Here is an 11,056-nt window from a genome sequence, read left to right as displayed (position 1 = left end):
AGGACCCCTAGACTTCAACGGAGGCATGCGCGATTCTTCACTGTAGCTACAGTCTCGTTACTCTGCTTCTACTTCATCTCGCCGTTGTCTGACTTGAGCGTCGGAGGATCGTCGCTGGGAACCCCTTCCCGGCTCGGTTTTGCTGCAGGTTCGTCGGAGGTCCACGTCATCTTAGAGGTCATCCGAAGATAGCATAAAACGTCACGTTCTCAGTATTCGTCGACTTGACTCTCAGACAGAATCACATATGATATTGATATCATATATTGGGAGATATAAAAAAAAATCTAATATAAAGATGTAATCATTAAAGATACCTGAGACCTGCTGGATTTTCTAATTTTCATTTCGACTATGAGGGCCCGACCGTAGAAAAAAAAACAAAAAGAAAATTGACGTACAATAAATTAATGACGATGCTTTTCACGTTGTTTATTTTAAACTATGCAAAATCATTGCTCTCGTCCGTTGTTCCCCGCACCATCCGCATGCGACTAACTCGCGTCCTTTCCCGAGCGGATGGTGAAGTCCAATCTCGACTGCTGGTATGTGGGTCGGACTCGAATCGAAGGAGGAGTTAAATTCGACCCAATTTCGATCTGGAAAAGGTTTCGGGGACGTCCAGGTGTCGTGCATCCGGCGACCGAGCTCAACACGTCATCACGAGGGAGTTTCCCACCGCAACTGTACTCGAGCCGTGCCGCTTTCCCGTGCCTTTTTTGGGCCACACCGCTTGGTTGCTTTCACCAAATAAGAAATAAAATTAAATCCGTTTCTTTGGTTTTTTCCTCCCTCGCCGGGCGTCGATCGCGCACTTGACCATCTTAGTTGCAGAACTCGTCGCCTTCGGCAACCGTTTCCGTTCCCAAATTGAGAGGCGAAGGTGGTGTTCGCCTGAGGAAGAGCGAGTGAGCCTAAGCGAATTGGAGGAGCGGAGGAGGTGTGAGGAAGAGGAGTGAGATGGGTGCGGCCAACGCGTTGGCGGTGGGGAGGGGGATGGTGATGTTAGTGGCGGCGGCTGCGGCTGCGGCTGCGGATGCCGGAGGAGGAGCGACTGAGGGAGGAGGGAAAACAGTGGCGGTTCTGCAGGAGGCGGAGGACATTCCGTTCGGGACGCCTTGGTGGTACGTCGACGCGGGGGTATCCTGCTTGCTGGTGCTATTCGCCGGGATAATGTCTGGACTCACTCTAGGGCTCATGTCGCTTGGTCTTGTCGACCTGGAGATCCTCCAGCGGAGCGGGACGTTGACCGAGAAGAAACAGGCAGGTCTGACCTTTCACCTTCAGAGGCATCCTTCTTGACTTTTTTCTAACAAATCATTTTGAAAGGTATTTACCCTATGAACGTGCATGATTCATTGATTCTCTACCTCCAGTTCGTTGTCCCAATATCGAAAAATTTTCAATTATGTACTTGTTAGTATTTATTTATACGTCTATTATCAGCTAAAATAGAACAAGGAACTTGACTATTTTTTTTTAAAAGAATATGTCAGGACTTGCTCTCAAGATTTCTCTACGACAGATTGATATTCCTTTTCCAAGCACTTCCCGCGTTACATAGTCTGCCAGTTCATTCGTTGACTTTTTCTTAACGATGCTTTCATAAACGCCTAAACACAGTTTACTTTTATACTGGAAGTACCATAGTAGTTAACTGCTTTGGTCAATAGTACTAATGATTATAGCTCTTAGGAGCAACCTTATTTTGATTGCCTTACATATATGAGTGCTTCTTGATGATAAAGCAGTGAAAAGCGATTTCTATAGCGTATGCTGTAGATGAAATTTTGAACAATAACTTTGCAATCTGTGACTTCTCATAAGATATTATATTAGATTTCCAAAGTTTCATAAAACAAAGAGTTTTTCCTTAAATACAGCTTACCTGATTTGAGCCCATGAATTCAGTTCTATTCAGGGGCGGAGCCAGAAATTGACTAGAGGGGTGGCTAAAAATTTTCTCAAGCTCTGTCCTTACATCTATGCTCCAACTCCTCAAAACCCTTCGGTTTTTTAATGTATCTCTAATGAGTCGTGACTCATATGAAATGAAATAAATGATCATTCAATTACTTTTAATGTTTGGGAGGAATGAGGAAAATGAAAATTAGATTTTGGACTAGGCTAAATTAAATTTGTACATTGGGCATATTAATTTTTTTTTTACTATCCTACTTAATAGTTGAGAGAATAGTCCAAAGCAAGCCTGGGCTACAGCCCAGGCCTGCCACCGCTTAAATCCGCCCATGGTTCTATTAACCTTTCATTGTTTACTTAAACAGTGTAGAAGCAATATATTTTGAGCAAAAATAAAAAGGCCACCTTTTTTTTTATAATCATTTTAAGGGGTGCATTTTGATTTAGGATAAAGGGTATCATCAATATGGTGATCCACTTGATTTTTCTGCCAAATTTATACTGCTAAACTCACCAATCTAAATTGTTTTGGTCAACGCCAATGAGCTGCCTAATCTGTCTAATTTACACACACACACCTAAGCATACTCATATGTTAGCTTTGGTTAAAATGGAGGTCAAAATTGCTACATAAATTTAAATTTGACAAATTATCAAAAAACATATATATTTTTTTTTTGAAAAAAAATAAAGAGTATGTAGCTATAATTCTTCCATAAAATTTTAAACACTGCTACTTGAGTTATAGATTTTATAAAAATATCAAAATATGTAAATATTTAAAAAGTTACTAATTTCAAAAATTATTATAAATATATGTATATTTAAAATAATAGTGATTAAAGTGGTACAAATTTTATAACTTTTGAAGCAAATTAAATTTTTTGAAATAATAATTTTGATTAAAATTATTCATGTAGCTATTGTGGCCAAAATTACTACATGACTATCTTATCATATACTCTAATTTTAAAATTGAATTTATATTTAAATAAGTTGAAATGTTTTAAATAAACAACTATTATATCATGTTTCCTCACAATATAGCCAAATAAAGTAGTTATTAAGGATATGAATGTATCTTAAGTAGATGAGATGAACAAATTTGAATTCATGAATATAATAGAAAATTTTACTGTATCATTATGCACTTTATAATAATGATTACTTACAATTTCATTTCATTTATCAATAGATATAATTCTTATATGCAACGTGGAGCTCCCAATTTTTGGTTAGAAGTATATAAAACCATAAAAATATACATTCAATTAAACAAAATGATATCGTTAACATTAAAAACTTCTAGATCTTTAAATTTAAGATATTTAAAATATTGCAAAATTCGAAAGAAAAAAATGTCCTAGTTTCATTTTTTTGTTGCTTATTCCAACATTTTACCTACAAAAATTGAATAAATTATGTCTAAATCATTATAAAATTTAAGAAGCATACAATTTACAAATCTCTAAAGCTAAAACTAAAACTTAATTTAGTTGTAAGCATATTTAACTCTAAAGATCAAATTAAGGTGATTAAATTAATTAATAATATAAATAGGAGTATTAGCAATCTAATTATTTATCAAGTTGTTAATTGCAACAAAAATTTGATTCTTATTATTAATAATTCTATTAAATAAGTAATGTAACTATGCTAGTGCGATATGGTATCAAAATCGTATTATTTCGATCAGAGATTGAAACTTTGATAAGGCTTAAAATTTTAAACATTTGCATAAACTCAAAAATAAAGACGATTTCAATTGATTCAAGCCTATGTCATGGAGAGAAAGAAAATCTATATAACACGAGAGAGAGAAAAAAAAACAATTATAGGTGGCAAATGGACTAGAGGGTTTCACCGCCTCTGCAAACTCTCGCCTAGACACTTGCCACTTGGGCTTCCCCGCTTTACCTCCCTCCTAATGGTAGTGACCGGCCCGGGGGGCGCTAATGAGGCGGATCCATATTTTTTTACATGTGTAAATGCTACACTACTCGTAGTGGTGGTCTTATTACCCACCATAAGATGACAATGGCGAGACAATAATTGCTTCTTCCTCCATCATCTCTAAGCATTCCCTTTGATATTTGATGAGTTGCCATTTCTCTCTGTTAAATAAAGTATCTCGCAGACCCTGATGCATCTATCATAAGAGAAATTACTCTTATCGAACCATTGAGTGGATAATCCTTCATTACTCATTGAAGTCCTTGTCATCCTTATCCAATATGTTTACCTTTCATGTTCACTAGATACACCACTTTAAGGTATGAGAATCTTGACTTTTTCATACCACTTGTAGGGATCAAAATTACCGTTTACATTATTCAATGTGATTAGAAGCCACTCTAGCACAATTTTCTAAAATTTTTTGTCTCAAAAGCATATGCTTATATATTAGAATCCATTGTTTCTAAAGTGTGGATAACCAACCATAGGGCCACATAAAAACAATAGTCATCTCCTTTAGTAGAATAACACAAATACACAAGGAAGACAAGAGCTATTTATGTGGTTCAACATGAGTCTACATCAAAGACTCCAAATCTATGCAATAAGAAAGACAATGTATGAAAAACTGAGAAAAAGTCATTGAATATACCATGTATAAATTTTCTATCAATGTCAATGGAGAAAAAAGTGGCCTCTAGCATGCTCCAAATAGCAAAATCTCTTGTTGAGAAGAAAATCCTCCTCTCTACAAGCAATTTGGTTCCACATAATCTCTAAATACATCCTAAGGCGTATCCTAGGCTTTGGGATACCTCATCATTGAGAAAACGCGTATTAGGGTTTGAAATTTCATAGTCTATTAGATAACACATTTCAAACATATTCTTTGTTTTGATAGTGTCGACAAGTAGAATGTCATGCCGACACTTAACTTGTTTCAATGCGTCAAGAGTATTTTTTTTTTTTTTAAATTCTTAATTCAATTGATTATCTAATTCCTAGAATTTTATTTTTATAAGTAAATAAGTTAAGCGAAATCCTACTTTAAACTTTGCCCCCAAGCATGTGACATCCGTGTTTTCTTCTTCTTTATCTCCTTCCTCCCTCCACCTTCAATTTACTTACGACACCATGCATCAACACTTCAGCATGGTATCAAAATTGTACCATTCCAGTCAAAGTACAAAACTCCAGCTAGCTTGATATTTTAAACATTGCTTGTAACTGCTGGAAAAGCAGTTTAAATTAGCCAAAAATCAGAAAAATTTCTCAGGGTGAGATTTATAGCAGGCATACTCATCAGTTTTATGTCTGTTGTATGAAACAAAACAAATATTTTATGTAATATCTCCTACCAAGTTTACACAAATGGTTTTTCTGGTTCTCTCTGAAAAGTAAATTACTAAATTTTCTATTTGTTGTTGCAGCCAAAATTATTCCTGTTGTTCAAAAGCAACATCAACTTCTTGTGACTTTACTTTTATGCAATGCAGCTTCCATGGAGGTGATGTCTTGTACTTCTTAGTCTTTCTAATGATTTATATTTTTAGGTTTCTGGCTTTGCAATAAATCCATCTGCTACATGATATATGCATATGTAGTTCATAAATAAGTTAGACCAATTTTAGAGTTCAATGGAGAGATAACTGCTATGCAATTGACCTCACATAGTTGGAACCAACACTAGATCTATGAAGATGATAGAACAAAGTTCTATAGTTAGTTTCAATGCTTTCTTATCAGTCATTTTGGTTAAGTAAGATCCTTGAAATTAGAATTGTCAAGAAAAAACCAAAGACATACGAGATAAATGATGTCCAATCATAATAAGAATGTGCATTATGTTTTGTTAAATGTAAAATTATTAATAACACATCATATAATTTATTATTAATATGTTGGAGGTGGGTTTTAATACTACTCTTGATTGAGAGAGGTATTATATTTGCTCTCGATAAATGATAACCTCTTGATCAATATTCAGAGAGACAAATAGATGAGGAGCTTGATCTACTTAGTGGCAGATTGTAAGTAACAGTCGTGTTGGCATATCAGATTTTTTGTATGTTAGAATTCTCAACCATATCTATCCTAAATATAACTAGTGGTGAATCAGGATTCAGTTTATAATACTTTTGAATGTAAACTAATGCATGAGGGAACATATGATGAACTTTTCTTAATGACTTATCAATATGAATGAGGCTATACCAATCACGTAAAGATGCCATTTCTCATAGGGTTTTAAATGCAATTCAAATTGGAAAATTATCTCTTTTTTTGTTTGGTGAGATTTTGTAACTTCTTTTATTCACTATCATTGCTTGAACACTGTTGATGCTGAGCTTTCAATTGTTTATATGCAGGCCCTTCCTATATATCTTGATAAAATTTTTCATCCTTTTGTGGCTGTTGTCTTGTCTGTGACATTTGTTCTGGCTTTTGGGGAGGTAAATCTGATGTTTGGAAGGTAAATAGAGATCACATGTACAAGAAATACTTTTGATCGTCTTGTATTATTTTTCCAGGTTATTCCTCAAGCCATATGCTCAAGATATGGACTAGCTGTAGGTGCTAATTTTGTATGGCTAGTATGCATCTTGATGGTCATATGCTACCCAATTTCTTATCCTATTGGCAAGGTATTTGATATTGATCTATGTACCTTAGTGAGATTAATTTAATTAGGGCTGTAAATGAACCTGCGTGAACTAGCTTGGTGTGGTGTTTAGTCAAATAAAACTCATTTATATTCGCTCAAAAGTAAAAGAACATATAAAATAAACATGCTTGAACATTAGTAAGCTTGGTTCGTTAATGTTAATGAACAATTTATAATTAAACTTAATGATTAACTTGTGTTGATTTTAATTGTAAATTTACTTCTTTTTTATTCAAATACATAAAAATATAGTAATTATAAATTTTTATAATATTAAATTATTTAAGAAAATAATATAAGTTTCATGGATTAGATAAAGGTTTTACCTAATTTATAAGGACAATGACATTATTAGTTAAGCTCCATAAAAAGGTTGAGATTTTTAAAAACAAGCTTGAACAAAGCTCTAAATAAATAAGTTGAACACGGCTAAGCTTGGTTTGACTCTACTTGTTTACACCCCTAAATTTAATCAAGTAGATTGCCCACAAAACGACGTCTAGGAAGGTGCACTTGCACTTTTTTTAGAGCACCCGTCAATTACCCTATACCCCGAGTAGTTCTTAGCAAATAGTTCCATATAATAAACAATCTTTTTAGGTTCAAATTTTGGAGACTTTGCGGATGTTCTAAGCATGTTGGCATGAATGGCTGAAGGATGTTGCTTCATTTTCCATTCTTTTGACTTGGTTAACTGGAATGAGCATGACCCCATGCCATTATCATGCATGCACATGTTTGCACAGGTTTTTTTTTCTCTGTCAATGGCTATTCCTGCACTTATAGCAACTGCTATTCATGAGAGGTGTAAGGTTATTTACAGTTTTTGTCAACAGGTTGTGAATTGTGATATTACTAAAACTTTCCTTTAAAATGCTGTGTGCTGGTATAAAAAGATATTCTTTGTTCTTGTGTTGGTTTAATTTTTTTTCCAATAAAATTTTCATTCCAGATCCTTGATTGTGCACTTGGGCACAATGAGTCTGCACTATTTAGGCGTGCTCAGTTAAAAGCTCTAGTATCTATTCATAGTCTAGAGGTAAAAGAGCCTTTTTTTCAATCTCTGGGTCTGCTGATTTGCACGTTAGTTATCATAGTACTAATTTGTTATGTGCTGGAGTTGATTCAAAAACTTACTGTTCTCATAAGGCTTTTGTCCAATACTCTAGGCTGGTAAAGGTGGGGAGCTCACACACGATGAGACAACAATCATTAGTGGAGCCCTTGATTTGACCGAAAAGGTATACCTACAAGTTTCCTGCTGTTTATTCTCTTTTATATCAAAACACCTCTTGATTTGGACATAATGATAAATGATCCGATGAGCAATTGTTTCTGATCCTTATGTTAGTTCAAAAAATACTGAATACTATGCAGAACACATCAAATTGTCTTGAATGATTGAGCTTCTTTGAGTTGAAACATGTTAATGTAGGTTTACTGATCGCTAGAAGACTTCTCACCCTCGTACTGTGACACTTAATAAATGTTGGTGCATTCAAAACTTTGCTAGAGTCACAATTTTTGGACATTTGGGGATATGCTATGCTTCTCAGGTTATTGGTAGTTTGTTTTCTTAGTTTCTGACCCAATTGCATCCTGCTAAACTAGTTTTGTTCCTAGCATACAAATGTAAGATTGTAAGGCAATGGTTTTGGCATTGCTAGTCATATTTTCTTGTGCAGACAGCTGAGGCGGCTATGACTCCCATTGAATCAACCTTCTCATTAGAAGTCAACTCAAAATTAGACTGGTGAGGATCACATTTTGAGATTCTCTTTAACCACTAGTAGTGGTTAAATGCCAGCTGATAAATATTGTTTTTTTTTTCAAATTCTTAAATGTGTTACTCTTCCTTCTTATAGTTCTTATTCTGCATAATGGCATTTGTATCTATGTTAAGGCCATGCAATAATCAACTAGAGTACCCTCATCATTTAGACTTAGTGACACATTATCCATAGCCCTTATAATCTAGGTAAAGTTGGATACGGATGAGGTGCTATCATGCTATCTTGGAACAGCTGTCAGCTCTTTTATCCCAATGCAACTTGATTCAATTAAATAGTTAAATTTGTTGCATTATTATCTCTAGTACATGTTCCAAATTTAAAATTAATGATAAAGTACATCATAAGGAAAAAAAAAAGAAAAATCAGATCTTAATATTGCCTTACTTTAAATTCAGAGATACATATCAGACATGGACAAAATAGCCAATGTATTATGATCCAATAGCCACTTAAGTGTTGTGGGATAAATTTTATTTCTCAAAAACACTAGGTAGCTCTCCCTATCTTTGCATATTATTGACAAATAGGGTAATTGCAAATAAGCCCTTATTCATTACATATTTCTAACACTACATATTTGTAAGCTCCTCTCAAGTTAATTTGAATATACTGCAAAGGCCAATTTGTTACAAGTGTATTCATTTGTTATGTCTACGGAATGACACATGTTGGGATGTTCATTGATTGACACATGGAGAGAAGAAGACCTATTTGTTTTGGGGTCTTCGAATTGAGGCACATGGAGAGTGTACTAATTCATCTTGAGATCTTTGTAGAATGACACATGTGAAGGGGGAGTGTTAGAAAGGGAGGAAGCTTGCTTGAAAGCATGTTTATTCATCCTGGAGAGTGGTTAGGTAAGGCAGGAGGTGATGGCTCTGATACCATGTTGAAGGAAAAGTTAAGTTTCATTCTTTTTCAAAACCTTAAGTAGCTCTCTCTACCTTTATATTTTGTTGATGGATAGAGGGTATTACAAATAATCCTTTACCCTCTTACATATTTACACATGGCTCCCTAACAATAAGCATGACCCAATCAGTGATCTATCCATGTATCTCAAGGCAAGTTAGTCTTTCCTTTCAGTTTAAAGTAATCTCTGATAACCATTCTGAAAACAACATTTAAATCAGGAATTCTATTTGTTTAAATTCATTTTCCCCATATCCTACAAATTGGTTCAGGGAAGCAATTGGCAAGATTCTTGCCAGAGGTCATAGCCGTGTTCCTGTTTATTCCGGGAGTCCAAGAAATATCATTGGCCTTCTGCTGGTGGGTTTTAATCTTTTTGTATTACTTTTAGTTTAAATGCACTCGATAATCCTCTTGTCTAAAAGTAACTCAGGTTCATTTGATGTAATCTTGAATCAGGTGAAAAGTCTTCTTAGTGTTCGTGCCGAGACAGAGACACCAGTTAGCTCTGTTTCTATCAGACGAATTCCAAGGTTTATATGCCTATTAAGCTTTAGTCCAATTTGTTGTAGTTGCATTCATATGTTAAATTCTGTCAGGGTTCCAGCAGATATGCCATTGTATGACATACTTAATGAATTTCAAAAGGGAAGCAGCCATATGGCTGCTGTTGTTAAAGCTAAAGGCAGAAGTGAGTCTCTCCTGCCCGCAAAAGGGGAGAAATCGGAGGAAGAAAACGAAGAATCTTCTGGAATCTCTGAATTGAAGGTTCCTTTGTTATCAAAAGAAGGCGAAAACTCGGATAGTGTTATTGTTGACGTTGACAAACAGTATCAAAAGCAGGCTAATGGAGATAAACCAGCCTTGCAACAGAATGATGCTGCAGCAACTGTGGTCACTCGGTTAGCAGAAGATGTAGAAGAAGGGGAAGTCATTGGCATCATCACCCTTGAGGATGTTTTTGAGGAACTCCTTCAAGTAAATATAACTCTAACTTACCAACAACATCAATTTCCATGTTTCACTTATCACCAGTTTATTTTGCACTTGACAAAATGCAAACATGTTAGTATCAATAACATGCAAATGTGGTGAATGCCAATTACATGTCAATCTCAGAAGTTGATAAAATGGGATAATGGTGTTGTTTTTTTGGTGTTGTTAATGCTATTCAATAAGAGGGAATCTCATGTTTCACGCAGGAGGAGATAGTGGATGAGACGGATGAGTATGTTGATGTTCATAAAAGGTATGTTTCATTTTTACACGCTTTGGTTTGTTATCCGTCGTACTTCATCTAAGTTGTGCAACTCTGATAACCTTGTCTCAGGATAAGGGTAGCTGCTGCTGCTGCAGCTGCTTTTTCAGTTGCTAGGACTCCATCTGTAAGAAGGTTGACCGGACATAAGGCAGTAGTAAGTAGGTGATTTTTCTTTGTGCTGGCATGATTATTAAAACTAAACAGTGTCCTTATTGTAAAAATAACTCCATAAGCAGTTTGCCCATTGTTGGGTTCCACTTGCATTTCTGAACTCATATCATTTTCTGTAGTTGCAATAACTTCTGCATTTTTGAACTCATATAGGAGAAAGTGAAGCAGTGAAGCTGAATACTTCCAAGGCATGAAATGAATCTTGTGGAACCAGTGATGCAAAACGAGATAGGAGAAAGTGGGATATTATTTCCTGAGCTACTTGTGTCACGTTTGTTGTTTATATTGTTCTTCAAAGTGTGGATATTTACCTTTCGGTAAGTTGGAACTGGGTTTATTTTTTAATTTACCCAAATCCGTCCAGACAATTCAACCAAA

At 35.2% G+C, this 11,056-nt stretch overlaps 1 protein-coding gene across 4 annotated transcripts; it reads left to right on the top strand.

Moving 5' to 3' along the window:
- The first annotated feature begins 773 nt into the window (after positions 1-773).
- On the top strand, positions 774-11,056 carry LOC122016887 (DUF21 domain-containing protein At4g14240-like). 4 transcript variants are annotated; one of them, XM_042574313.1, is made up of 13 exons: positions 774-1,267; positions 5,307-5,383; positions 6,246-6,329; positions 6,408-6,521; positions 7,494-7,580; positions 7,711-7,782; positions 8,227-8,294; positions 9,519-9,606; positions 9,706-9,779; positions 9,846-10,224; positions 10,449-10,495; positions 10,577-10,669; positions 10,832-11,056. In XM_042574313.1, exons 1-13 carry the CDS (start codon positions 961-963, stop codon positions 10,839-10,841), a joined length of 1,500 nt encoding a protein of 499 aa, XP_042430247.1. In that variant the 5' UTR covers positions 774-960; the 3' UTR covers positions 10,842-11,056. The 4 variants fall into 4 exon arrangements, with proteins under 4 accessions (XP_042430247.1, XP_042430245.1, XP_042430244.1 ...); XM_042574311.1 differs by having other exon boundaries at positions 775-1,267; positions 10,577-10,661; XM_042574310.1 differs by having other exon boundaries at positions 775-1,267; positions 10,577-10,665.

This window comes from Zingiber officinale, chromosome 8B (genome assembly GCF_018446385.1).
Source record: "Zingiber officinale cultivar Zhangliang chromosome 8B, Zo_v1.1, whole genome shotgun sequence".
NCBI classification, from domain to species: domain Eukaryota; kingdom Viridiplantae; phylum Streptophyta; class Magnoliopsida; order Zingiberales; family Zingiberaceae; genus Zingiber; species Zingiber officinale.
This window is presented reverse-complemented; position numbering and strand designations above follow the sequence as displayed.

Bases quoted from the DNA above. Each gene is read 5' to 3' on its own strand.
- LOC122016887 (XM_042574310.1), top strand. From the start codon at position 961: ATGGGTGCGGCCAACGCGTTGGCGGTGGGGAGGGGGATGGTGATGTTA. The intron at 6,522-7,493 runs GTATTTGATATT...TTTTCATTCCAG, and splicing joins TTTCTTATCCTATTGGCAAG to ATCCTTGATTGTGCACTTGG. The intron at 10,496-10,576 runs GTATGTTTCATT...ACCTTGTCTCAG, and splicing joins TATGTTGATGTTCATAAAAG to GATAAGGGTAGCTGCTGCTG.